The sequence below is a fragment of the Corticium candelabrum genome, chromosome 18, assembly GCF_963422355.1.
Source record: "Corticium candelabrum chromosome 18, ooCorCand1.1, whole genome shotgun sequence".
Taxonomy (NCBI): Eukaryota; Metazoa; Porifera; class Homoscleromorpha; order Homosclerophorida; family Plakinidae; genus Corticium; species Corticium candelabrum.
This window is the reverse complement of record NC_085102.1, coordinates 6,297,187-6,323,388: the sequence shown is the minus strand read 5'-3', so window position 1 is coordinate 6,323,388 and position 26,202 is coordinate 6,297,187. Positions and strand designations below refer to the sequence as shown.

Sequence of the window (26,202 nt, the reverse complement as noted above, 5' to 3'; positions counted from 1 at the left end):
GATTGCTCGAAGCTTTGCGAAGGACGACGATGCATACAGTCTACACGGGACTGGTGCGGGCGTGTGTTCGAATGAACTGCAATGTGTAGCGTTTGCGTCGTCGAGAAATTTTACGCGTGGGTCGATCCCTCGAGAGGGGACCCGGTGCATTATTTTTTTATTTTTACGCAAACCTTCCTCTGTGCGTGCCGATTTCGGTTGCGAACGGACAAAAGACGTGGCCGCCAAACGCGAACACACATACACACACACCACACACACACACACACCACACACACCACACACACACACACCACACACACACACACACACCACACACACACACACACACCACACACACACACACACACACACAATTTGAGCTTTATATATTAGATAATTATTAATATATAACTATTAATATATAATTATTAATATATAATTATTTCATGTAAACATGATTGCCCACCATCCAGCACAGGACTACATTGAGCAGGACTACATTGTCAGTTAGATTACCTTATCTTCATGACTAAAAGTGCCAGCCAGCAAAATAGCTAATTAATTAACAACTAGACACTAAGACTATTCCTTCCTCCACAATACTACAGACATGTAACACTACAGACAACCCGCAAAAAATTCGAATGCTTAACAGCACCACGTAGCTAATCAGCACCACATAGCTAATCAGCAAGCTAAAAGCTGAGAAAAAACAAGCAAATGAGTTCAGTAAAGGCCATCCAACAAACTAGAGATTGTTTTGTCTGACAAACATTTCAAAGAAACGCATACTGTAAGCCTCAGTGGTAGAATCACGACAAACAAGTATCGACATGCCGTGACTAAACCTCATCACGACATCAAACCTTTGCAGAAACGGTTTGGCAGCAACACTACTCCATGTGCTTCCAATTGTATTAGAGGCTGAGACATCAAACTTCATCTCATACATTTCCTGGTCATCATCGGCCCATCCATCGTTCAACCTGGTGCTGCTTACTGGACAGCTGCTTGCATGTTTCCTCCACTTGAGTGCATAGATGTTGTCTCCACTGTCTCGATACTTAAATCCCACACAATCAATATCATCACAGATGCCGACCAAAAGGTCATTGTCAGTTGTGAGTCTTTGATACCAAAATTTCAGAGTGATGATGTAGTTCTTCTTGTCAGATAAACGTCCACTGGGAAGAACAACAGCCTGTACATGTGATACAACATCCGGTCAGCAAATTTTATCTTGCTGAGTTGAGAGAAGAAATTTCATACACTGAATAGAACACCCTGCTGGTCATGTGATCGAAAGACAATCTGCTCAGTGTTCCGCACTGAAGGCGTTTGAACAAACACTGCGTTGGCACTCAACCATGTCGCACCCATAAACAGATACAACATGTCACTCTACAGACAAGACACAACCAAACAACACACCAAAACATTAATTTTCAAGGCTGCATACTTACTGATTGTCCAGCATCTCCCTTGTCACCTTTAGAGCCAGAATGACCCTAACACATGATTGCAGGCTACGAAAATTCGTCATGCACAAACTGACAGTAACATATACACACCTTTGGTCCTACAGGTCCTCTCACTCCTTTCTGTCCTGTTTTTCCCTGCACGTCAAGCCAGCGTATTGCCTCTAAAACTGACATTACCTTGCGTAAACATGCATGCACCTACCGGTGGTCCACTTTTGCCTGGATCGCCCTTTATGCATGCAGACAGACAAAGTTAGGGATACACATTCTAACATATTGACGACTGTCGTGCTCTCCTACTTTCTGTCCTTTTCCGTGTTTTGATGACTCTGATGAGCTTTGATCACCCTTCATCAATAACATCAACAAGTTGGAATGAAGAGTCGAGGACTATAGCTGCTAATTAAATGCTGCAACTGACTTGATGCTGCAGATATTGCTGGAGAGGCAAGCACACAGTTGCTTCACTCGAGCCCTTCAAGTTGCAAGCGTTCGAAGTTGAGCATCTAGAGAGGAATCGTGTAGAGATGAGCAAGTTATCTAATCGCCTGGAGAGAACCTGACGATGAGCAGCTGCAATGCAAAGGCATGGAGAAAGAGAGCCAACGAGAGACGCATTTTATGCTCCAGTTACAATACGCCGTGAGAAAATACGCAGACACACCTGTTCCCGGATATTTACAGGTGGTCAGGTGGTCAATTGGTAGACGCAACAATTTATCAATTTCCATTAATTAAGTTAAGGTAACACACTGAGCAGCATGTTTTACCAAGAAGCGCATTTATTCAATACAAAATGAGTCCCTTGGATTCTATGGAGCTTTGAGGTAAGTGTGTGTGTGTGTGGTTTCGTACGAAAGTGGAGATTTGCTTTAGTAGTAGACAAGCAAGCTATAGAGAATGAAAAACTACACAAGAAGTCAGAACGAGCGCAAGAATATGGCCAACCCCAAGCTCACACGATGAGCAGAGCCGAGTGTCTTCCAGACTGTTCACTCGCTGACCAGAAACAGAGCAGATAGCAAGTCGATGAGTAGTTGCATGATGTTGAGTGTGCAAGGTCTGTCAAGCTCCAAGGTCCATTCTGTCCAATATTCACCAGCCAGCCAGTCCAGAGTTTAGAGATGAAGTAAGAAAGAACAGTCCTTCCCAATTGACAAAGAGAGGGTGAGAACACCATGACAGACAAGTTGCCTTCACCTTGCGACAATGACAAACACCATAGCCCTATGTATCCCTCCCCAATCTAGCCCTAAACAGAACAAAAAAAGGTATTACAACTTTCGCTTGCGTACTGGAAGAATGCAACCTTCAATAAAATTGGTATTACATTAGGAAAATGCACTAGAGTGTTGCAATGGAGGAAAGCATCTCTCAGTATATTAGAATATTGTGTTGGATGCATCTCACAATACACTAGACTATTGCATTGGAGGGATGCATCTCACGATACACTAGACTATTGTATTAGAGGGATGCATCTCACAATACACTAGACTACTGTATTGGAGGGATGCATCTCACAATACACTAGACTATTGTATTGGAGGGATGCATCTCACAATACACTAGACTATTGTATGAGAGGGATGCATTTCACAATACACTAGACTACTGTATTGGAGGGATGCATCTCACAATACACTAGACTATTGTTTTGGAGGGATGCATCTCACAATACACTAGATTATTGTATTGGAGGGATGCATCTCACAATACACTAGACTACTGTATTGGAGGGATGCATCTCACAATACACTAGACTATTGTATTGGAGGGATGCACCTCACAATACACTAGACTATTGTATTGGAGGGATGCATCTCACAATACACTAGACTATTGTATTGGAGTGATGCATCTCACAATACACTAGACTATTGTATTGAAGGGATGCATCTCACAATACAATAGACTATTGAATTGGAGGGATGCATCTCACAATACACTAGACTATTGAATTGGAGGGATGCATCTCACAATATATATATTTTTCAGTACTGTCATCAAAAGCACAAGGCAAATTACAAGCATACTACGACACGAACTAAAATGCAAACTACAACGCAAACTACAATACAAACTACAATGCAACCAAGCACACACACACACACACACACACACACACACACACTCACACACACACACACACACACACACACACACACACACACACACACACACACGAACATAAATTTATGAAAAGTCAAAACTAAATTCTCGTTTGGCAAGGTTAGCAATACACTAGACTATTGTATTTGGAGAGATGCATCTTACAATACACTAGACTATTGTATTGGAGGGATGCATCTCACAATACACTAGACTATTGAATTGAATACACTAGACTATTGAATTGAAGGGATGCATCTTACAATACACTAGACTATTGTATTGGAGTGATGCATCTCACAATACACAAGATTATTGTATTTGAAGGGATGCATCTCACAATACACTAGACTATTGTATTGGAGTGATGCATCTCACAATACACTAGACTATTGAATTGGAGGGATGCATCTCACAATACACTAGACTATTGTATTTGGAGGGATGCATCTTACAATACACTAGACTATTGTATTGGAGTGATGCATCTCACAATACACTAGACTATTGTATTGGAGGGATGCATCTCACAATACACTAGACTATTGTATTGGAGGGATGCATCTCACAATACACTAGACTATTGAATTGGAGGGATGCATCTCACAATACACTAGACTATTGTTTCAGTGAGAGGTTCTCCGTTGGCATAATCAAATTTCAGCACAGTTCTCTGATTCCAACGTATATTTAAGCAGCAAGGTACTGCCAACGTTTCGGCTGTTGTACTACAGCCATCTTCAGGGCAAATATTTAAATACTAGTAAATACAATGGAGTAGTTGTGATGTCATAAATACAAGTAACCAATAGTTGACCAGAACTATCTACACTAAGATGTACAATTATGATAAAACTATGTTATGTTATGCAAACTTAAACATCCCATACCTAAAGAACATCAATCACATCTCATTTATCAAATACTATGTGCCTGTGGAAAGACATATATTGGTGAGACAAAAAGGAGATTAGCAACAAGACTAAAGGAACATAAGGAGCTTTGCAGAAAAATGGAAAATGAGAAATCAGCAGTCGCCGAACACACATGGTCAAATCAAACATGTAATATGGATTGGGATGGTACACGTACTCTAGCGCATGCATCTACTACATTACAACTTAGGATGAAAGAGGCATTACACATTCACCTTAACCAACAACATCTACTTATCAATAGGGACGAGGGAATGGAACTATCAAAATGTTGGGCAAGTCTCATGAAGACTACAACAACATATCACTAGTCCAAGTTTCATCATAATTGTACATCTTAGTGTAGATAGTTCTGGTCAACTATTGGTTACTTGTATTTATAACATCACAACTACTCCATTGTATTTACTAGTACTTGAATATCTGCCCTGAAGATGGCTGTAGTACAACAGCCGAAACGTCGGCAGCACCTTGCTGTATAAATATACGTTAGAATCAGAGAACTGTGCTGAAACACTAGACTATTGTATTGGAGGGAGGGATTTCACAATACGCTAGACTTTTGTATAGGAAGGATGCATCTCACAATACATTAGACTATCATATCGAAGGGATGCATCCAGTAATACTTTGAAACCAATTCTATCATATACAACAACTTCAGAATGTGGCTACACTTGAACACAGCACGAATACAAAACATTACTCTACTCAACTGCAAACCTCTAAAAGCTATCCAGCAAGCTTCCGTAGTTCTTTCGATGCCCACATCGCTAGCTTCTTAGTCTTATTCAACTGTGACCGTTTGCCTTCCTGTATGAGCTGCTGAATTCCTGGCTTACTTATCAAATGAGTAACCTGAGATCCGAAGTTGCTCAACAAGTCACTAGAATGTTCACAAAAATTAGTAAACAAACAGCAAACGAGATACACATCAATACCCAAGAAGGCCACAACATGCAGACGTATTGGAGTCTGTATGATCAAGATCAAGTGCTATGTGTTCAATAACATCACCAATATGTGGTAGATATGGCAGTAAAACTACAACACAAGCAACGTGAGTATGAAGACCACCAAGACAAGGAAAGTGTTCTCATGCACACATTTAGAAGCATCTGAGCTAAGGCCTTGAACGATGCCGGTATAACCTTCAATACAGCTCTCTCGTAGCTCATTGAGATACTCAACCATATCATAGTCCGCCTAGATGAGTAGAAGGAGAAAAGATGAACAAGACTGACAGAAAGACAGACAGACAGATGACAAGCATCTTATACCTTGTCTACTTGGAGTTGTGATGCTTGCTGCAAGACACCCATTACTACTTGGAGATAATCTGTAAATGGGAGTCCAATGCCAAGTGCAATGTCACCAAACACTGCCAGAATCTGTGGCTTGATGAACTTCTGGAAACTGTCACTCTGTGAAACAAAAATGTTAACAAAGACAAACAAACAGACAGATAAGAAGACAGACAAACAAACAGACAGACAAAAACACAAACAGACAGAGAAACAGAGACACACAAAGAGACAAACAACAAACAAACAAACAGACAGACAAGTCGCAGACACACAGAGAGACAAACAACAGACAAACAGAGAGAGAAACAAACAGACGGAAAAACAGACAAACAAGACAAATGCAAAGCACTAGAGCACAAACCCTGCACTGTTAGTTAAGCAGCTTCAATGCAATTAGTCAGAGCCAATTAGAAAAGCATGTGAAGGGACTGGACACATTGAGTGGTGAGATACATTGTAAATGTATTGCAATGGACTTTCTTACTCAATTTTAGCAGTAGACACGTTTCCTAAACAATCGGCAACCATCTTCTAGTACGCAAATGCACAACAGAAACTCATACTAAACTGACTAGATGTCATACTACTCAAACTGTGAATGTGTCTGAATGTACTTGAACTACTTTCTCTAAGTTTCATGCTGGTCTGATGCCATTCAAGCACCACGTATTGACTGTATTCATTAGCTACTGCTCTGATTCCTGTATAGCTGCTGTGTTACGTTATTGACAAACCAACGTGCGTCATTGGAACACTTACATAATTGACAGCATCTAGCTTGCTTGGTTGGCTAGTCGTTTACGCACTACATTACTATACCCTAGCATTTCACGTGTCGAGTAAAAAGACCCACACATAGACAGACAAACAGACAGAAACACGGACAAGCACACAAGTCACCAAACATAAAGACACAACTCTACTGTGTTCATCGTACCGACAAAATGTTCAACAAAGCAGTCACAATCTCATGACAGTACGGCACTAGCTTCTCTTGTAGTGAACGACTAAGATCTCCAACAACACCTACAGCAGCCTGGCAAACCTTGACAACCAAATACAACAATTCAAACGTGCAAATCAGTCTCACACACAAACAGTAAACCATTTGGTCTTCCTGATCACTTAGTCCAGCGAGTAGAAAAGGCTTGAACGATTCAAAATACTTTATAAAATCAGGACCAAGAACTGAAATAAACAATAAAAACAAGTTACGATTCAAAAAAAGGTTTCTTTGGTAATACAAGTGAATCAGTTCAGCTCTCAAGTTACTGTCTGTCTACAGCATTTGCTTGAGCAACCGCTTCATGGTCTGCTAACTAGGAATTGCGTGTGTGTGTGTGTGTGTGTGTGTGTGTGTGTGTGTGTGCGTGTGTGTGTGTGTGTGTGTGTGCATGTGTGCACATGACAATAGAGCAAGCAAAGCAACCTATACCTTCTACAACACTGCCAGTAGCCATGAGAGCATCTTCCAGAATACCACTTGTTCTCAAGCTCATCATTCTTAGAAGAGCAGTCATAACATTGTCTGCAATCTGTAACACGTCTTGCTTGTTCATTTTTCGTATTACACTCTAATCAACACAAATAAGAGAAACACAGTTACTAGTAGAAACATGTCAATGTAGCACACAACACAACTCACATATGCAGACAAATGAGGTGAGCTTGCAGACAAACATGCAAATGCACAACATACAAACAAACAAACAAACTGACAAACAAAGCCAAACAGACAGACAAAAAGACAAACAAAAAATAAACAAATAAAACTAATAAACAGATAAACAGACAGACAAACATACCAGCAGACAGGCAGACATTCAAAACTTCATTCAACACACAATCTGCATCACCTGTAATGTAGCACACAGCAATGACTGCATATCTGTAACTTGTGCGCGATCATTCTCACCCGCAGGCGCCTACACACATGAGCAACAAGACACACACTTAACACAAAAATATCTCAATTCTCTGGTCTGCACATTCTTACATGAAGACTTAGAACCGTGTTCAACCTTTGAAGAATAACAAGTGTCGTCTCTTGAACAGTTGCATAGCAATCCTACACACAAATGCAACAGACATCCAGCCTATTAATCAATCTGTTTAAGTCATGATTGTGGTTAGGTACTGTTAGTATTTCACAATACAATGTTAAATTGCTGGACACTGATTATTCAAGAGTTTTGATAACTCGACAAAATTGCGTTCAAATGGATTACCAGGTGGTGTATGTGTATTGTGTCATGTGCACGTGATTTGTCACTGTTAACCACGTGTTAGTTGCATGGTTTGTAACGCATTAGCCACTTGGTTTCACATGCCTACACTGGTTGTCACGTGTTCTCCACATGGTACCTTCCTATCTGCTATCACAAAAGCACCACCACTAGATTAGCATACACAATCCACACCAACACAAAAACATGACAATATTTCAAACTTTACCATTAAATAAATCATTATTGATATTAACAGTTGTCTATTAGAAAAGTGATTGGCCAAACATTAGTTTGCCCAATAAATCAACACGCACATTTTCGGTCATCCAGTCTGTTTGATTACAATGTTACAGTGTAGTAAACCATAATGGTGTGCACAGAAAGCAACAGTCCCCAGTAGGAGACATTCCCTATGAGATATCATATGGTAAACCATCTCATTTACTGTTGCATTCAACAAGTACTCTCTACATGTGTGTGTGTGTTCAGCTCACACAACTGGAAAGTACAGCAACAAATCAACTTATTCGAATAAGATCTTTCCAAGTTTGTTGCCCAAAAGACTCGCTTAGCCCCTCAGTAATAGAACAAAGTCACTTTGTGTCAATGCATTTCAATATTCTGGTTGTAGTCATGTTGATCACTGATATAAATGTCTTTGTACCTTTGGACTGTTCTTCACTATTTCCATAAGAGCCTCATACGCTGCAGATCTCAAGTTGCTCTGACTGCCATCTGATCTATAGAAGAAATGAGTAAAGAATAGAGCAGATAGAAGACAGACAGGCAAACAGACACACAGAGACAGACAGGCGAACAGACACACAGAGACAGACAGGCAAACAGACACACAGAGACAGACAGGCAGACAAACCCCGGATGAAGACTGACGGACACACATTTCTAGTCTGTTTGTCTCAAGAATCAAGGAGAAAAGTTTTTGAGTCGTCGTCCAAGTCATCGTTTGCGGCTTCGACCGCTAACACCTTTTATGACTCTGTTGGCCATTGGGCCCCCTTTCCTTTTTATCGTCTGTTTGCTCACCTTTTCATCTGCACATCCTGCTGTCTACAAGTGACTTAGTCATTGTTTGGTACTTCCCTCTTGGTGCCAACATTTCCTTCGTTTGAGTGTCGTCGTCATGGATTGTAGCTTTACCTCGCGTCAGTGCTAAGCGGCTTCTATGATGGCTTCTGTGTTGTCCATCCATCCGTCCACATTCTCAAGAAGACAGACAGACACTTTTCAGTTTTTCATTCTTTAGTTAAAGGAGCACTGTCCCGATTGCTCTTGGACTCTAGAATGTCGCATTCACTTGAAAAAAGGGCCATTTTTCAAGTTTAGTGAATATAGAAAGTATTGCTAAAAGTTAAGGTTAGGTAACTGTAAAGCAAGAATATGCAAAGTGTGGTAATCTATAATAGACTATTGAGTCTTGTTTGCCCTGTTACGGTGTGTTTTACACCAAGTCACGTGACTGACTTGGATGTTTGCATACACAAGTTCTATGGAACGGTACAAGATGTTGCGAGGTCATGACGGTGCAAGAAGAGGATCTGGACAACGTCATGTGCCATTAAAAACAAGAAATGCATCTACATAACTATAATAGAAGAGACTCTCAGAAGGCTGATTGACATGAAAAGTCAGATGCAACTGCAGATTTACAGCCTGGTGATAGACTTCATGCTGAACCACGTCTCTAGGTAATCAGGTTAGCCTCTAGGTAATCAGGTTAGCCTTAATCTATTCGCCAGTGTCCTATGACATGTCTAGACGTGATCAGTTGTCACCACCTTGGCCATCACGCTGTCAGGGTCATCTAGAACGTAACACCTGCTTGTCATCCTAGTCTGTCTATTTACAAACTTGATTCAGGTGAAGCTAGGAAAACGCGATCTAAACCACGCAAACACCATGATATAAATACAAGTGCACAGCTTGGGCCTGGCAGCAAGCATGCACATAAATCTGGACAATGCTCCTCTAAATAGTCATTGTAACGCCCTCCTATAGGGTCAACTGTAGTGTATCGTGTGTTAGACTATTAGAGTCTCTTAGTTTGATTTAGTCTGCAATAATTCCGATTGATGAAAATATATTTATTTAACAGACAGACAGACAAACAGGTAAACAAGACAGACAGACAGACAAACAAATAGACAGACAGAGCCACATGGACAACCAAACACAAAGATATCACAACACATCATCACAATAACACACCTGTCAGCTGTATGCAACAATTTCTGTACAAGTGTTGCATACACAGGCGACAGACAATACGTCGTGGGGCAATCTTGGTCTCTTGCAACCTCAGCTGCCTCAAAAGCTGCCTCGGCCAATGACGAAAAAGCCTACACAACGAACGTGCAAACACAAAGATCACAAATGCATGTCTGAAAGCCTGCAGCTTACCCAACAAATATTAGAAGCTACACGAGGCTCTTTGTCTAATCCTTCACACATTGCTTCGAGAAGTGGCATCAAATATTCTTCCTTTAATGCCGCTTCAGGTAGGAGACCACACACTCTTCCTATCGTCCAAGCCACTGTGTCTTGGACAACTATATTCACATCTTTCATCATTTCTATAAGTGTTGGCATTGCCTGAAAGAAAGAAGAAAGTACGTACAATTAGGCTGATGTTGAAGTATATTAGAGGCAGACAAACACAAAAGATGGACAAACAAAAAACATAACTCCATGATTATTGCATTTACTACGACCAATCCAAACAGTTTCTTCTAGAACTTCCATATTGGACATGAGTACAAGATGGTCTTGCGGCAAAGAAGTTTCAATGGTAAATGAGAACATATGATTGTTGTGATGTCTTTAGGGAATGAGAATGTCACATACAGTAACTGTATATACACACATACTACAGACACAGACAAACAAACAGCCAGACACACAGACAGACGTCAGTTCTTCATTGGTTTTAGTTTACTTGTTGGTGACCAGTTTGCAGTCGCTGAACTTACTTGTGTAATTATCATTGGTAAGAGTCGTAATGATAATTTATGAAAATACATGTATTGACAGACAAACAGACAGACAAACAGACAGAAAGACAGACAGTCAGACCAAACAGACAGACAGACAAACACAGAAAGACAACCACCAACACGTGTCTCAGCTGTACCTGTATAACCAACGGCGTCAATGCCTTCGGATCCGGCCCTTCCAGAATCGCCCCAAATGCTAAGATGGCGGCGTCTCTAAATTTCCAATCTTCGCTCTTCACATGGTCCTTCACAAACGGAATGACATGACGCACAATCTCATTCTCACAACAGTTTGCCATCAAACTGAGGCAAACTCCAGCAGCTTTGCATGGATTCCACTCATCCTCGTCATCGAACTCTTCCTGTGAGCCACAAATTTTTAACAGAATTTAAAATCTCAACTACTACATAGTATTTACAAGTGACAACAGAATTTAAAATCTCAACTACTATATAGTATTTACAAGTGACAACAGAATTTAAAATCACAACTACTATATAGTATTTACAAGTGACATTTAATTAAAGAATATTCATTCTGTGTGAATCATCCCAACCCTTACACCACACACAAAACAAACATGCTACCTGCTGTGTAAGCCTGAGCATAAGAATAGGAACGAGATACTGCAAAGCTCCCTTCACATAAAACCGACTCGTTTGCCTTGGTGGATATCCACCATCTGCAGCCTATTTCACAAAATACGGCCCAACAGTCAGTGTTCAACATTCACGCTTGCTTTAATTAATTAAAGTTAGAAATCTTTGTAGTGGGTTGCCATGGCAACATGCACACACACCTCTGCAGCTTCAATTACTAGGTCCGTCTCTTCATCACAAACTGTTGACCAAAATTCAATACCTTGAAGAGCTACTTCATCAATATCAGATTTCATAGCATCAAGAGTAATCTGTCAATAAAGAGATAATGCAGTTAGAGTTACTGTGAAGCAAAGCTAGAAGAAAATCAAACTTTATATTAAACAAATGGACAGAAGTACAAACGATGTGTGTGTTAGTGTGTGTGTGTGTGTGTGTGTGTGTGTGTGTGTGTGTGTGTGTGTGCATGTGAAATGCACTACACACAACATGCAAAACATACAGCAAATAAAGCAGGTCCCATGTACGTCTCCATGTGTTGATAGTAAAGAGACATGATCTTGACAAGATTCTGGAGAGCACACACTTTCACCTGATAACAACAAAGAACATCCTATCCGTTACCAAAGAAAGAATTGAGACGGTAGTGTTACCTCTGTATGTGTGCTCTGTGTTGCTTCACAAACAACTTGCATAATGAAATGTCTCTCACTCTATGAAAAGATGTTACTATGGCAACTGGATTACACTAAAACAATAAGTAATCAATAACTTGATAAATATTAGTAAACAAAATAATAACTACAATCAATAACTAGTAATAAACTACCTGATAATGTAACATAAGCAATAAAAGTTATCAACAATAAAATAATGAGATTACACAAAGTCTGCCTATCCATCTATTGTCCGTCTGTCCATCTGTCTGTCTATCCATCTATTTGTCCGTCCGTCCATCTGTCTGTCTGTCTATCCATCTATTTGTTCGTCCGTCCATCTGTCTGTCAGTCTGCCCATCTGTCAGTCTATCCATCTATTTGTCTGTCTGTCTGTCCATCTGTCACAGTCTATCCATCTATTTGTCCGTCCGTCCATCTGTCTGTCTGCCCATCTGTCACAGTCTATCCATCTATTTGTCCATCTGTCTGTCTGTCTGTCCGTCCATCCATCTGTCCGTCTGTCTATCTATCCATCTATTCGTCTGTCCATCCATCTGTCTGTCTGTCTGTCCGTCTGTCTGTCTATCCATCTATTCGTCCGTCCATCCATCTGTCTGTTTGTCTACCCATCTGTCACAGTCTATCCATCTATTTGTCCGTCCGTCTGTCTGTCTGTCTATCCATCTATTTGTCCGTCCGTCCATCTGTCTGTCTGCCCATCTGTCACAGTCTATCCATCTATTTGTCCGTCCGTCCGTCTGTCTGTCTATCCATCTATTTGTCCGTCCGTCCATCTGTCTGTCTGTCACAGTCTATCCATCTATTTGTCCGTCTGTCCATCTGTCACAGTCTGTCCATCTATTTGTCCGTTCGTCCATCTGTCTGTCTGTCCATCTGTCTGTCTATCCATCTATTTGTCTGTCCATCTATCTGTCCGTCTGTCTGTCTGTCCATCTGTCACAGTCTATCCATCTATTTGTCCATCTATCCATCTGTCCATCTGTCACAGTCTGTCCATCTATTTGTCCGTCCGTCCGTCCATCTGTCTGTCCATCTGTCTGTCTATCCATCTATTTGTCTGTCCATCCATCTGTCTGTCTGTCTGTCCATCTGTCACAGTCTATCCATCTATTTGTCCGTCCGTCCATCTGTCTGTCTGTCTGTCTATCCATCTATTTGTCCATCCATCCATCTGTCTGTCAATGGTATTATATTTTCATAAATCAGAACTATTGCAGGCTAAATCAAGCTAAGTAAAGCACGATACACTACATTACAATGACAACTATAAAACAAAAAACTGAACACTGTCTGTCTGTCTTCTGGATAACATGGATGGACATCACAACGTGCACGGCCACATAGAAGATGCCTAGCGCTGACGCGAGGTAAAGATGCGTACAATCCATAATGACAATGTTGATACAGATGAGTAGACAATATGGGTAGAGGAAGACATCACAACGTGCATGGCCACCATAGAAGACGCCTAGCGCTGACGCGAGGTAAAGATGCGTGCAATCCATGATGACAATGTTGATACAGAGGAGTCTGTCCATCTGTCTGTCTGTCCATCTGTCTGTCTATCCATCTATTTGTCTGTCCTTCCATCTGTCTGTCTGTCCGTCTGTGTATCCATCTGTCTGTCTGTCTGTCCATCTGCATTATATTTCAAGTTAACCATTTCGCTCACAACCGACATTCATAACCAGCACTACTAATTGATTGCATTCCAGCCTCATTCTCACTTCTTTCTCAAAGTTTGCTTTCGTCAGATCCAGTGATGCTAGCAATGCCCTTGCACCAGCAAGTCGTACGCGACTGCTTGGTTCCTCTTTTCTCATGCACTGGATGACAGCCGTTAGAATCAAGTTTGCTTGAGCACGTATCACATCTTGATTCTACAACAAATAAAGTGACCACCTAGAACTCTTGGTACGTATAACTGGTTATTTCTGCCGTATTAAATACTGCAATTTGAGAATTTAAACAAAAGTTTTAATTACTGAAAATTAAATTTCTGCATTCCAACCAGGAAGACAGTTACTGGTACGGACAGTTACTGGTACGGACAGTTACTGGTATGGACAGTTACTGGTACGGACAGTTACTGGTACGGACAGTTACTGGTATGGACAGTTACTGGTACGGACAGTTACTGGTATGGACAGTTACTGGTATGGACAGTTACTGGTACAGACAGTTACTGGTACAGACAGTTACTGGTACAGACAGTGTCACACGTGTACATGTGTCATAACAGTGACTTCCTGGGACTTCAAGGATAGAACTACTAAATATCTGCAAATTCTATTTGTGTGCTTCATGATTTCTTGACAGGAAATTGCAGAAATATCATGATCACAGAAATAACTGGCTACATGGTAAAGACAACAACATGATGGTACTGGGAATTTCGGACCATGGCAGCAATACAGAAAATGGGATTTTTATGGAAGAAAATCCATTCTCAATAAGTGCCCCGGTGGTTCATAGGAAACTCTGGAAATTGGCAGATTGACTTGAGTATCACAGAGTAGGCAAGTGTGAGGCCCATCTTACAACATCCTGCATACTTCGTCTCTATAAACTTAGGAGTATGACCAGACCTGACTGCCCGCCTACGTTTCTTACACAGAGGCGTTTCTTTAGAGGTTCCTTCTTTAATCTACAGTGTAAGACTGTTGTCTGGTTGCCAAACCTTACATACACTGTAGTATAGTAATATACATTACTAATACAGCCTCGCAATATTGACCAACTTTGGACGATAACATCAAATCACGCACCACAATCTTGATTCTCATTAGCGGACTGAGCTGTAAATGAGAAGTTTCCAAAAAATCGCCCAGTAGGCTGTCTTTTGGCTGGGTACTGTTTCGGAAATTCCTGGTAGTCGGTTGTGTGTCTTGTATTTGAACGGAACTTCTGACAAAACTGTTGCTTGTGTTGTCGTATTTCATGCACTCTGGTTATGTATGACAACAACCAAATAAGAAAAAACACAGAGAAAGGCTTGTGCATAATTATGCATGTTTATCAGTGTTCGAAATTGGGGGGTTTAGTCACCATTGGCGACTAAGACTCACCGTCTGGCGACCAGACTTTAGGGGGTTAGTCGCCAAACCTTGCGTGAGACTCGTCCATTTCTCTGTATCAGTGTAACGCGATTAGATACTTTAATTGTGCCAGTCTTAGCGTGTTGTGTATTCAATAATTGCGGTAAGCGTGACATGAGGCTTATTCTACTAGGTTACGAGTTAGATTGAGTGAGTTTAACAGGCAATCAGAATTTAAACAATATACCACAAACGCAGTGGGGTAGTGCTAGAATAAACAAATGCTACCTAATTAATTGAAAACTGATAAGGCAATTAGACAGGTAGGTTTACAGGTTTACAATGCCTTCTGAGAATGAAGTTCTGCTTTGCAACAAGATGAAACTGGGACAGAAAACATTTCAATTTAGTGGGGCGAAAAACTAAACTAAGGAGTATAGTGCACAATTCATTACCTGCATTCTGCTACAGTTCTCACAGCTTGTTATGACTAATAATTACAAGCAACCTGGCCTTCTTGGGTGTTTACATAAGACGTTATGATTATGACAGAGAAAGTGTAGTGTAATATGTAGAAAGTGCAGAGGAGAGGGGGTAGTCTCACGTAGGATGAAGACTTGCCACAGGAAGCGATTTAGAGAATGAAATGCACCTGGGTCAATATTGTACAATATGTTACTTGTAAACTCACGAGAACGACTACTTTTGCATGGTCGGGACTCCGAGGACGACGTTAAATTTGTTTGGCGACAAAACATTTTCGCAAATTTCGAACACTGTTTATACATAATTATACATGTTTATACATAATTATACATGTTTATACATAATTATACATGTTTAAGATAGCTCAAATGGTGTGTGTGTGTGCGTGTGTGTGTGTGCGCGTGTGTGTGTGCGTGCGTGTGTGTGTGTGTGTGTGTGTGTGTGTGTGTGTGTGTGTGTGTGTGTGTGTGTGTGTGTGTGTTCTTGTTGTCTTCACTCATGATTTCTTACCAATTCTTCACAAATATATCCTATAGCCTCCATACAAGCCTCTTTTACATTTTCTGTGCTTCCTGTAGCAGTGCAGTTCTGTACAAGTGTTGGTATGAGTTCTGGCCATCCACTATTAGGAAGTTCTGCACAAGCAATGTAAGCTACACATTGAGCAGCCGATGATCGAGATCGGCCCTCTGATCCAAGAGTCTGCAAAACCTAGACATTGCCAGATGACATTAATAAGACTGTCTAAAGAATGACTTGCTTGCTGACAATGCATTATAATAGTTGAGACTTCCGTTCCTCCAATACAATAGTCTAGTGTATTGTGAGATGCATCCCTCCAATACTATAGTCTAATGTATTGTGAGATGCATCCCTCCAATACAATAGTCTAATGTATTGTGAGATGCATCACTCCAATACAATAGTCTAGTGTATTGTGAGATGCATCCCTCCAATACAATAGTCTAGTGTATTGTGAGATGCATCCCTCCAATACAATAGTCTAATGTATTGTGAGATGCATCCCTCCAATACAATAGTCTAATGTATTGTGAGATGCATCCCTCCAATACAACTGTCTAATCAAATGCATTGTGGGCTACATCTCTCCAACACTCTAAAGGCTCCAAAGTCAAAACGAAACCACATTTCTACACACTATATGAGATATCATTATCTAACCATGTGCTTGATGTGTGATCGTAATGCTTCATCAAATGTCAACCACCGTTGTTGGTAAAGCTCTCGCAGTTTTGCATCTTTTGCTGTTAGATAGTTCTTCAGCTGCAAGCCAGCCGCAAACCGAACAACAGAACTTCTACTTACATTGGCCAGTTCAGCAGACAGTGAGACAAGAAAACCAGGCTATAAAAACAGAAAGCAATAACTAAGTGCTTACATGTCATACACAGTCACAAACATAAATATTTGTTGTGACAGTAAAAGCAAGTAAGACATAGTAACATGCCTGTCAAAAATGCCATTGATATCACCATATTCAAACTAATTGCTGAAACCTTGGTTCAAGTTGCACACAAAGCTCGTATAGTGTAAGTTCAAAAACCCATACAAAATAAACATTAAGCATGTCTGGTAGTTTGTCTTATAGCTTGGAGTGTCTTTCACATATACAAGCAATGCAATGCATCACAACATAATATTGGAGTATCAATATATATGACACAAAACATTACTACACACTGTTCTATCTTGAGTCAGCAGGGTTCTCCCCAGGACATGAGCGTAGTGCTGCGCTACGCTTGAATTTCTACTTCGCTCTCAGAGATCACTGACTTGAGATTGTCTAGATACGCTCCAGATACTGGATAGCAAGTGCATATGAAGGAAACGTAATCTTAATGATGTAATTTGCATGTTTAGAACGTATCAACTAAGTAGGCGGCTTGAAGAAAGCCAATACCAAATTAGCCTCGGAGCCAGACCGCTTTTGCACGTGAGGGGCGGGTGGGAGGACGGAGAGAAAAAGCGGTCTGGCGACTTCGCCAATATAACCAAGTTTGGAAGAGGAGGGCTCTTCTTCACTCAATTGCAACAGCACCAATCAAAACCCATGCCTTGAGAAAGGCGGCCAATCGGTGATAAGCATGCTGATAGCAATGCTGCACAATGACGTTAATGCGTCTGCAGGTGCAACAGCTAATGAGGTAAGTGATCACATTTACAGCTTGCAAGGTATTTGTGTGCGAGCGCCTACGAGTGGCCATCCAGTGTTGTCTGTTAGCTAATTAGGGATGACTTCTGAGCAATGCCTGACGATGAAGCCATTGCAGCTGCCACGTCCAGGGTTTTGCCTCTGGTTGGTGTGCAGAATTTGAAGCCACTGCAGATGATTTCTCTTCGCCTCCTTGTGTACGGCTTTGAAAAGTTGCTCATTTTTCATGTTCTCCACAATCATTTGTGCCCGACTAGCAGCCAATGGCTTCATGCAATATCCTGCAGATCCTGTGGTGCTTATGGTAAGTCCATTGAAGTCGCTGATGAGAGATCAGGTCGCTCTTATTAAAAAAAATTATGGGTTGACCTCCCCTGTACAACAATGACCAAGTATACTCTAAAATGACATAAAACGTCAGAGTGCCATAACGTAGCTAAGATGCTGGAAGCTAGTCTCTGCATGTCTAGAGAAGATGAAGGAGTACAGGAAGCGTTTGCAGCACTAATGGGTTACTGATAGCTGACAGCCTGTAAACAACTAGTACAGACAATTTTCAGGAGCAAGTCTAATATATTGTTAATAGATTAGTATTGCAACTGGGACTTTGTTGTAACGTCATTGGATGGGCATGGTCTTGGGAGAGGGACTAGCGCTCCACTTTCCTGAAATCCTGAGGAGACCCTGCAGTGTATGCCTTTAGAAATCCCAACAGCAACCACACTTCTACTTGACAAACCAAAGCAGAACATAGATATCAACCAGAAAAGATTTGAAACACAAAACTCAATGTAAACAACACAAACACTTATCTCATTCAAACCACATGTCACAACACAAACGGTGCCTTGAGACAACAGACTTCAGAATAAAGTGATACAGAACAAGAAAAACCAAAATGTAACTAAACACAAAAATAAACCAAAGTTACTTCCCGCGAATAGTTGAAATGAGTAGTCTCATCACAACATGGTCTCCAGACGTTCATGCTCAACAGAAAACGAAAAAGGCAAAATATAAGGAACAAATGAGTGAATAATTCACCAATCAGCAAAGAGCTGAGATACATTTTGCGCCTACACCAGTCGCTACGGAGACCGATGACCAATGAGCCTGCAGCATGGCGCCCTAGCGACGACCTACCAAGTTGGATTCTGCAGCTTCACCCAAACATCTTTCCGCCTCTTGCAGAATCACCTTATCTGCAACACAGCAACGTGATTGCTTTCCTCAGAAACACGAAGGGTCGACCACGTGGCCTCATGAGGAGCCTCACCTGTAGATGTAGTAGCTTCCAACACCTGGTACAGCTCCATGATTCAACCTACCCTCGCGCCTCTTACGTTTCAGTTCGTACAAACGCTTCCAAGCGTAACGCTGTGCCAAATGGCGCGATTGGTCGGTTTTCAACACGCATGCGCGATAAATAACTTGGGTGCCAGACCGTTAGCTGCGTAATTGATAGTAATGTGTAGTGTTGTAATTTGCAACGTAGCAAACAGGGCAATTATTATTAGTATGGAGCGTGTGATAATACTAGTAGACATGGATTGCTTTTATGTGCAAGTCGAGCAAAGGCTTAATCCGTCAGTAAAGGATAAACCATGCGCAGTCGTTCAGTACAAGAAACGAGGGTTAGAATTTGTGTTCAAGGATTATTGATTAATTAATGAGCAGTAGTGTCGTATAATATAGTTGTGACAATGTATTTCAATATTTGAATAACAAAATCTCGGTATCCAGACTAAATGCGCGGCGGGTCATTGTAGTCCTACAATACATACCACAATAATACTTAATAGAAATTATTAACAATTATTTAATAAAAACAAATATTTAGAATAATTGCTAACCATTCATAGCAGTCTACGTGTGTGCACATGTTGTGCTGATTGAACTGAAAACGGTTTCTGTAATTTACTAAGTAATAAAAATTTTAAATTAATTTTATTGTAATTTAACTAAAAATTAATTTAATATTTAAATATATTAATTGATAATTAAATGAAATTTATTAATCATCATGGAAACCTAAAAACCATCATTCTATCCGAGATCTTCTATGTCTATAGTATCATTGCTGTTGGCTACAAAGCTCGAAAGTTTGGAGTCAAACGTGGCATGACAGCCAACGACGCGCAAAAACTGTGTCCCAACATTGCATTACTGTATGTCACCGAGACCCGAGGAAAGGCCGATCTTACAAAATATAGAAAAGCAAGCACTGAAGTCATGGAGTCGTTAGCTCAATTCTCCAGCCATCTAGAGAGAGCAAGCATCGACGAGGCGTATCTTGACATCACAAGTGCAGTAGAGAAACGCATGAAAACGATGCCATTTTCTGATATAAATGCAGACAGGCTAAAGAGTACTCGTATTGTTGGGTGGGAAGAGAGTGAGTGTGAGAGACACAGTGATACAGCAGAAGACACAGAGGAGGAAGACAACGATAGTGTCTCTGCAGATGACAAATATGTGATAGATGATGATATTGATATCAACTCTTTAGTATCAATTGCTACAGAGGCTGAAACGTTGGAGACTCATGAGCATGCATACGAGTGTAATGATGCAATTGCAAGCTCATCGGCTCGACTTGTAGTTGATTCAAAGGCACAGTTTGATGGTAACTAATTGCTAGGGTTGACGTATCACTTCTATGGGAAGTGGAAAGACACTGTTGGTGTTTCTGTGTGATGTAATGCTAGACTGACTTGTGGGTGAATCAATCAGAATGTAGACAAACAGATGGATGTGCAACTTTATGGATGAACAAATTGATGCATTAATGTGTGTGTGTGTGTGTGTGTGTGTGTGTGTGTGTGTGTGTGTGTGTGTGTCTGTGTCTGTGTGCAGTGTGTCTGTCTGTCTGTCTGTCTGTGTCTGTTTGTCTGTCTGTCTGTCTGTCTGTCTGCCTGTTTGTGTGTGTGTGTGTGTGTGTGTGTGTGTGTGTGTGTGTGTGTGTGTGTGTGTGTGTGTGTGTGTGTGTGCAACTAGATTGACAAAAACAGATGAGATATATTACACTGTAGAAAAAGACAGATAGACAGACAGACACATACACTGAACTTGGTATTTTAGTATTTTTAGTGGTGTGATGGAAATTTTATTTAAGAGAAATATCTCGTTTTGACAGGCAGACAGACGGATGGATGGATGGACAGAATAAACAGACAGACACACAGACAGGTGAATGGAGGCTCAGACAATAATCCTAGCAGCCGATGTTTAGTTTACTTGATTTGGAGTCACACGCAATGCACTGCAAGGCCCTGTAGTCTTTCCTCTCAAAGTTAGTTGTTTCTTCTCTACAGGACAGTCAGATGGTATGCAAAGATGGCTGTCTAGCGGTCTTGATGAAGGCAGTAAACGACTAGCCTATGGAGCTGTCATAGTTAATGAGATACGAGCAGCTGTGTTTACTGATACTGGCTTTACATGCTCTGCTGGAATTTCTCATAATAAGGTATTGCAATATTCATGAACGTTGGATTGTGATGATTGATGGACAGACAGACAGACAGACAGAACCAAGTCCTATTGGCTTGGGTAGTATTTAGTGCTTAGATGGTGTATAATACCTCAATGTTTGAAAATAGATGTAATGACAAACAGACAGACAGACAGACAGACAAACAGACAGACAGACGCAGACAGACAGACAAACAGACAGCCGCAGACAGACAGACAGACAAACAGACACAGACAGACAGATAGACAGACAGACAGACGCAGACAGACAGACAGACGCAGACAGACAGACAGACGCAGACAGACAAACGCAGACAGACAGACAAACAGACAAATGTGAAGGAGAGAGATTGTTTGAAATTTTTAAACATCTTAGCCATACATTGAGCCAGAAGAAGGTTTTTACTGAAACGTTGCTCATTATATATCTTTACCATCAACTATTGTTCTTTTTGCGGTGTGGTGTCTCTCTCCTTCACATTTGTCTAGATATCTACCACGTCAAGTTTCCGCGGATCAGATCGTTTCCGTCTTTGCTCTCTGTTTATCTTCCAGTGTCAGACAAACAGACAGACAGACGCAGACAGACAGACAGACAAACAGACAGCTGCAGACAGACAGACAGACAGACGGACAGACATAGATTATGAGAATTCAAGACAAAATGGCACTTAGTGCAGACAGAAAGATGGCTAATTAAACACAACAATCAAACAGATAAATGTACAAATAGATGAACAGAAAACTAGACAGAAGTTTGCGTTAATGTAAAGATTTGTACAAATTAAGTTAATATCAATATTTTCATGTCAAGGTCTTATCCAAGTTAGCATGCGGTTTCCACAAACCCAACCAACAGACAGTCTTATGCAGAAGCTCGGTCTCTAAACTTTTCAGCAATCTCCCATTGAAGAAACTGTGAGCTAATAAAGCACAAACCACAAACTGCTGTTAATGTTGATAAACATGTACGTCAATAGTCGTAATCTTGGGGGAAAGCTTGGAGCATCAATTGCCGAGAAACTTTGTGTGACACACATTGGCGATCTCTGCCAATACACACAGCAGAGATTACAAGAAGAATTTGGAGATAAGACAGGGTTTGTGGTGTGACTAGGTGGACTGTTAAATGTTTGATTTGATTGTATTGTTAATTGTTGGTAGACATTGGCTGTTTAATGTTTGTCGAGGCTTAGATTTAGAGCCTGTGAGACCACGACAGCTAACAAAGTCTATTGGCTGCAGCAAGAACTTCAAGTGGAATGCAAAGTTGGCGTGTCATGAACAGGCAAGCTGTGTGTGTGTGTGTGTGTGTGTGTGTGTGTGTGTGTGCGTGTGTGTGTGTGTGTGTCTGTTTAGACAGAAGCAATACAGGAGGAGGAGGAGGTGTGTGTGTGTGTGTGTGTGTGTGTGTGTGTGTGTGTGTGTGTGTGTGTGTGTACATGTGTGTGTGTGTGTGTGTGTGTGTGTGTGTGTGTGTGTGTGTGTGTGTCTGTTTAGACGGAAGCAATACAGGAGGAGGAGGAGAAGGAGGTGTGTGTGTGTGTGTGTGTGTGTGTGTGTGTGTGTGTGTGTGTGTGTGTGTGTGTGAAGATGTGTGTGTGTGTGTGTGTGTGTATGTGTGTGTGCATGTGTGTGTGTGTGTGTGTGTGTGTGTGTGTGTGTGAAGGTGTGTGTGTGTGCGCATGTGCGTGTTTGTGTGAAGGTGTGTGTGTCCATGTGTGTGTGTGTGTGTGTGTGTGTGTGTGTCCAGGCATGTAAACAAACACGTGCTTAACAAAGATTTCTAATGACATGCAGATCAAGTACTGGTTTTTGAAGTTTGCAGAAGAACTATACGAGAGGCTATCAGCAGATATGACGGAAGTAAGTCCAAACTCAACGACTAATCAAACAGCCAGACAAACAGCTAAATAATAGCTGAGTCTTTCAACACACTCACTGCAAGTGTTACTTAGAATTCTCGTGTTGCACAACATCTTGCTATTCATTATCAATTTGAGGACAGCTCAGGTGCCTCTCGTTCCTGTCCTCTCTCACATTATGATGTCAACCACATGGCTCATTTGGCATATACGGCTCTACTAAAAGCTTGCAGCATCACACCTTCGATGTGCCATCCATGTGAGGCAGCAGGTCCAACACAATGGTAAGATGTGATGATACTTGTGTATGCACAGACAAGCAGTGTGTGTGTGTGTGTGTGTGTGTGTGTGTGTGTGTGTGTGTGTGTGTGTGTGTGTGTGTGGTGTGTGTGTGTGTGTGTGTGTGTGTGTGTGTGTGTGTGTGGTGTGTGTGTGTGTGTGTGTGTGTGTGTGTGTGTTTGTGTGTTGCACACCTGTCTTCATATTACTTGACATTGCAGGTCGCCTCCCATTGTGAATTTGGGAATGTTTGCCAGTCAGTTTGTGCCACTTCCTTCTCAGTCTATTGATCGATTTCTCACTGCCACAACAGTTAGTGAGCGACCAAGAACACAAACGACACTGAAACGACCATCACACAGCAAAAGTCTAGAATGCAAAGAGCGAAAAGGCATTCTCAACTTCTTTCCCAAAAGGGCAAAAACAGAATGTGATGCCGAAGTCAACAATGATAAGGAAATGTTGATATCGACGACCACAAGCGATGTACTCGATGATCAAGTTGTGTCATGCAGCAAATGTAAACAAAAAGTTGCTCGTTGTGACATGCAGGAACACGAAGATTATCACATTGCGTTACAGTTGCAGCAACAGTTGAGTGCAACAGTGAACACATGCATGTCTGGCAGTAAGACTGGGAAGTGGAAAGAACAGAGCAGCACAGCGTCTCCTAATAGTAGACAAGTTAGAGGTAATATTTTTGATTTCTTTGAAAAATAGTATATGCTATATGTCATGCAGATAGATGTATGTATACATAGATGCGGACAACTTAGTATTTCATAATCTCTTTTTGTTTCCAACATTAATTCATGGCAAGCTGTGTGTGTGTGTGTGTGTGTGTGTGTGTGTGTGTGTGTGTGTGGGTGTGTGAGTGTGTGTGTCTGTCTGTGTGTGTGTGTGTGTGAAGGTGTCTGTCTGTTTGTCTGTCTGTCTGTCAATTTCATTTATTGAAACACAAACTCTACTTTACATTTCTAACACTAAATGCAAACAAGCCACTAAGTTCAGCTTTAGTTTAATTCAAGCTACTTTGATACTCTTTATTGTATATGTTCTCGTCTACTTCTCCAGGGAAGACACGAGTCAGCTTGTGGAGGATGACTTTAGTGTTGCATCGTTGTAATATTATTGAGAATTTTTCCTCCAAAAACCTCTAAAGTCAGCTTCATTTGTATAGCCTTCAATGTCTCTTGATCTTCTGGCTAGTTTGTTTAAATAGTTGGTAGCTTCTGATCCCAATTTCCAAAATGTTCAAATACCAGAGGAGGGACATTGAGGCTTGATGTATTGCCGCCAAGTTGTTTTCGTATTTGATCATCTTCCTTTCCTCCCTACTTGCTGCAGCAAAACATTCCTCTAAAGCTGCCTATATATATGCATGCATGTCTTGGCTGAAAAGATGAGCCTGTCTGTCTGTCTGTCTGTCTGTCTGTCTGTCTGTCTGTCTGTCTGTCTGTCTGTCTGTCTGTCTGTCTGTCAATTTCATTTATTGAAACACAAACTCTACGTTACATTTCTAACACTAAATACAAACAATCTACTGAGTTCAGCTTTAGTTTAATGCAAACTAGTTTGATAGTCTCTATCATATATGTTCTCATCTACTTCTCCAGGGAAGACACGTGTCAGATTGTGGAGGATGACTTTAGCGTTACATTGTTGTAATATTATTGGGAATTTTTTTCTCCAAAAACCTCTAAAGTCAGCTTCGTTTGTATAACCTTCAATGTCCCTTGATCTTCTGGCTAGTTTGTTTAAATAGTTGGTAGCTTCCGATGCCCAAGTTCCAAAATGTTCAAATACCAGAGAAGTGAAATTGAGGCTTGATGTATTGTCGGCAAGTTGTTGTTTTTCGTATTTGATCATCTTCCTTTCCTCCCTTTTTGCTGCAGCAAAACCTTCCTCTAAAGCTGCCTGCTTTAAAGTGTCTTGGCTGAAAGGATGAGCCATAGCTACATCAAGGTCATAGCTACACCCAGAGTCATACACAACTATGTCTGGTCTATTCTCATTTCCAGAGTAACGATGTCGAGGTTCTTTCTCGTGATGAATCTTTAATTCATGTAGACAAGTGCTCCATGCATTTGCAATTTCATCGTGTTGCCACACAGGCCCACCTCCCTGTTTGCATGTAAGAAGATGATATTCATCTGCCAACTTGCCACATTCACACTGGATGTTCCAGTTGACAAAAGGTGCAGATATGTCCAACCTCAGAGATGCTGCCAAACGAAATTCGTCAGGTTTTAGTGCAAGAATCTTTTCAGTAGGAATGGCTTCCAGCCATGACCCAGCTCCCTTACCTCTTATTGATCTAAATTTAGCTGTAGCTCTATCTGATTGTGAAATCGAAGTTTCCAGGCAGGAATTTGCATTTGCCCCGTGTAGTTGACTAGGTAGTTTTTGTTGTAATTTGTTGGGCTGTTTGACAAACTCACTTAGATGTTGGCAATCATCACAACAAGTAGACTTGACAGCTTGATGAATATTGGCCGAGATCTTTGAGATATTATTGGTTGAAAGCAAGAGTGATACATCGTTAGTCAAGTGA

The 26,202-nt window shown here is 41.0% G+C and overlaps 3 protein-coding genes across 3 annotated transcripts; 1 reads left to right on the top strand and 2 right to left on the bottom strand.

Moving 5' to 3' along the window:
- Nucleotides 1–567: 567 nt before the first annotated feature.
- On the bottom strand, nucleotides 568–2,214 carry LOC134193615 (uncharacterized). Its single transcript, XM_062662450.1, has 8 exons — nucleotides 2,023–2,214; nucleotides 1,885–1,969; nucleotides 1,764–1,811; nucleotides 1,666–1,692; nucleotides 1,554–1,598; nucleotides 1,446–1,490; nucleotides 1,252–1,383; nucleotides 568–1,183 (listed from the first exon to the last, which is right to left on the bottom strand). Exons 1-8 carry the CDS (start codon nucleotides 2,079–2,081, stop codon nucleotides 731–733), a joined length of 894 nt encoding a protein of 297 aa, XP_062518434.1. The 5' UTR covers nucleotides 2,082–2,214; the 3' UTR covers nucleotides 568–730.
- An 11-nt stretch (nucleotides 2,215–2,225) lies between these two features.
- LOC134193614 (importin subunit beta-1-like) lies at nucleotides 2,226–19,442 on the bottom strand. Its single transcript, XM_062662449.1, has 23 exons — nucleotides 19,310–19,442; nucleotides 19,177–19,235; nucleotides 17,043–17,225; nucleotides 16,371–16,571; nucleotides 14,064–14,216; nucleotides 12,310–12,369; nucleotides 12,159–12,248; nucleotides 11,857–11,967; nucleotides 11,645–11,746; nucleotides 11,194–11,418; nucleotides 10,464–10,655; nucleotides 10,272–10,402; nucleotides 8,710–8,785; nucleotides 7,814–7,885; nucleotides 7,674–7,742; nucleotides 7,253–7,391; nucleotides 6,923–7,005; nucleotides 6,755–6,862; nucleotides 5,791–5,934; nucleotides 5,617–5,716; nucleotides 5,452–5,554; nucleotides 5,234–5,396; nucleotides 2,226–2,715 (listed from the first exon to the last, which is right to left on the bottom strand). The coding sequence occupies exons 1-22, from the start codon at nucleotides 19,347–19,349 to the stop codon at nucleotides 5,243–5,245; spliced, it is 2,595 nt and encodes an 864-aa protein (XP_062518433.1). The 5' UTR covers nucleotides 19,350–19,442; the 3' UTR covers nucleotides 2,226–2,715; nucleotides 5,234–5,242.
- Nucleotides 19,443–19,540: 98 nt separating this feature from the next.
- LOC134193993 (DNA polymerase eta-like) lies at nucleotides 19,541–24,461 on the top strand. The gene is made up of 9 exons (XM_062662876.1): nucleotides 19,541–19,667; nucleotides 20,106–20,659; nucleotides 21,348–21,499; nucleotides 22,319–22,422; nucleotides 22,485–22,604; nucleotides 22,669–22,792; nucleotides 23,305–23,370; nucleotides 23,463–23,653; nucleotides 23,870–24,461. Exons 1-9 carry the CDS (start codon nucleotides 19,552–19,554, stop codon nucleotides 24,366–24,368), a joined length of 1,926 nt encoding a protein of 641 aa, XP_062518860.1. The 5' UTR covers nucleotides 19,541–19,551; the 3' UTR covers nucleotides 24,369–24,461.
- Nucleotides 24,462–26,202: the final 1,741 nt, after the last annotated feature.

Coding starts and splice junctions, on each gene's coding strand:
- LOC134193615 (XM_062662450.1), bottom strand. CDS start 2,081: ATGCGTCTCTCGTTGGCTCTCTTTCTCCATGCCTTTGCATTGCAGCTG. Junction 1,693..1,763: donor AACACGGAAAAGGACAGAAA/GTAGGAGAGCAC, acceptor GCATGCATAAAG/GGCGATCCAGGCAAAAGTGG. Junction 1,599..1,665: donor CAGGCAAAAGTGGACCACCG/GTAGGTGCATGC, acceptor CTTGACGTGCAG/GGAAAAACAGGACAGAAAGG.
- LOC134193614 (XM_062662449.1), bottom strand. CDS start 19,349: ATGGAGCTGTACCAGGTGTTGGAAGCTACTACATCTACAG. Junction 7,886..8,709: donor TAGTGAAGAACAGTCCAAAG/GTACAAAGACAT, acceptor ATTTGTGTGTAG/GATTGCTATGCAACTGTTCA. Junction 7,006..7,252: donor TACTGGCAGTGTTGTAGAAG/GTATAGGTTGCT, acceptor TGTTTATTTCAG/TTCTTGGTCCTGATTTTATA.
- LOC134193993 (XM_062662876.1), top strand. CDS start 19,552: ATGGAGCGTGTGATAATACTAGTAGACATGGATTGCTTTTATGTGCAA. Junction 20,660..21,347: donor TTCAAAGGCACAGTTTGATG/GTAACTAATTGC, acceptor TCTTCTCTACAG/GACAGTCAGATGGTATGCAA. Junction 22,605..22,668: donor GAATTTGGAGATAAGACAGG/GTTTGTGGTGTG, acceptor AATTGTTGGTAG/ACATTGGCTGTTTAATGTTT.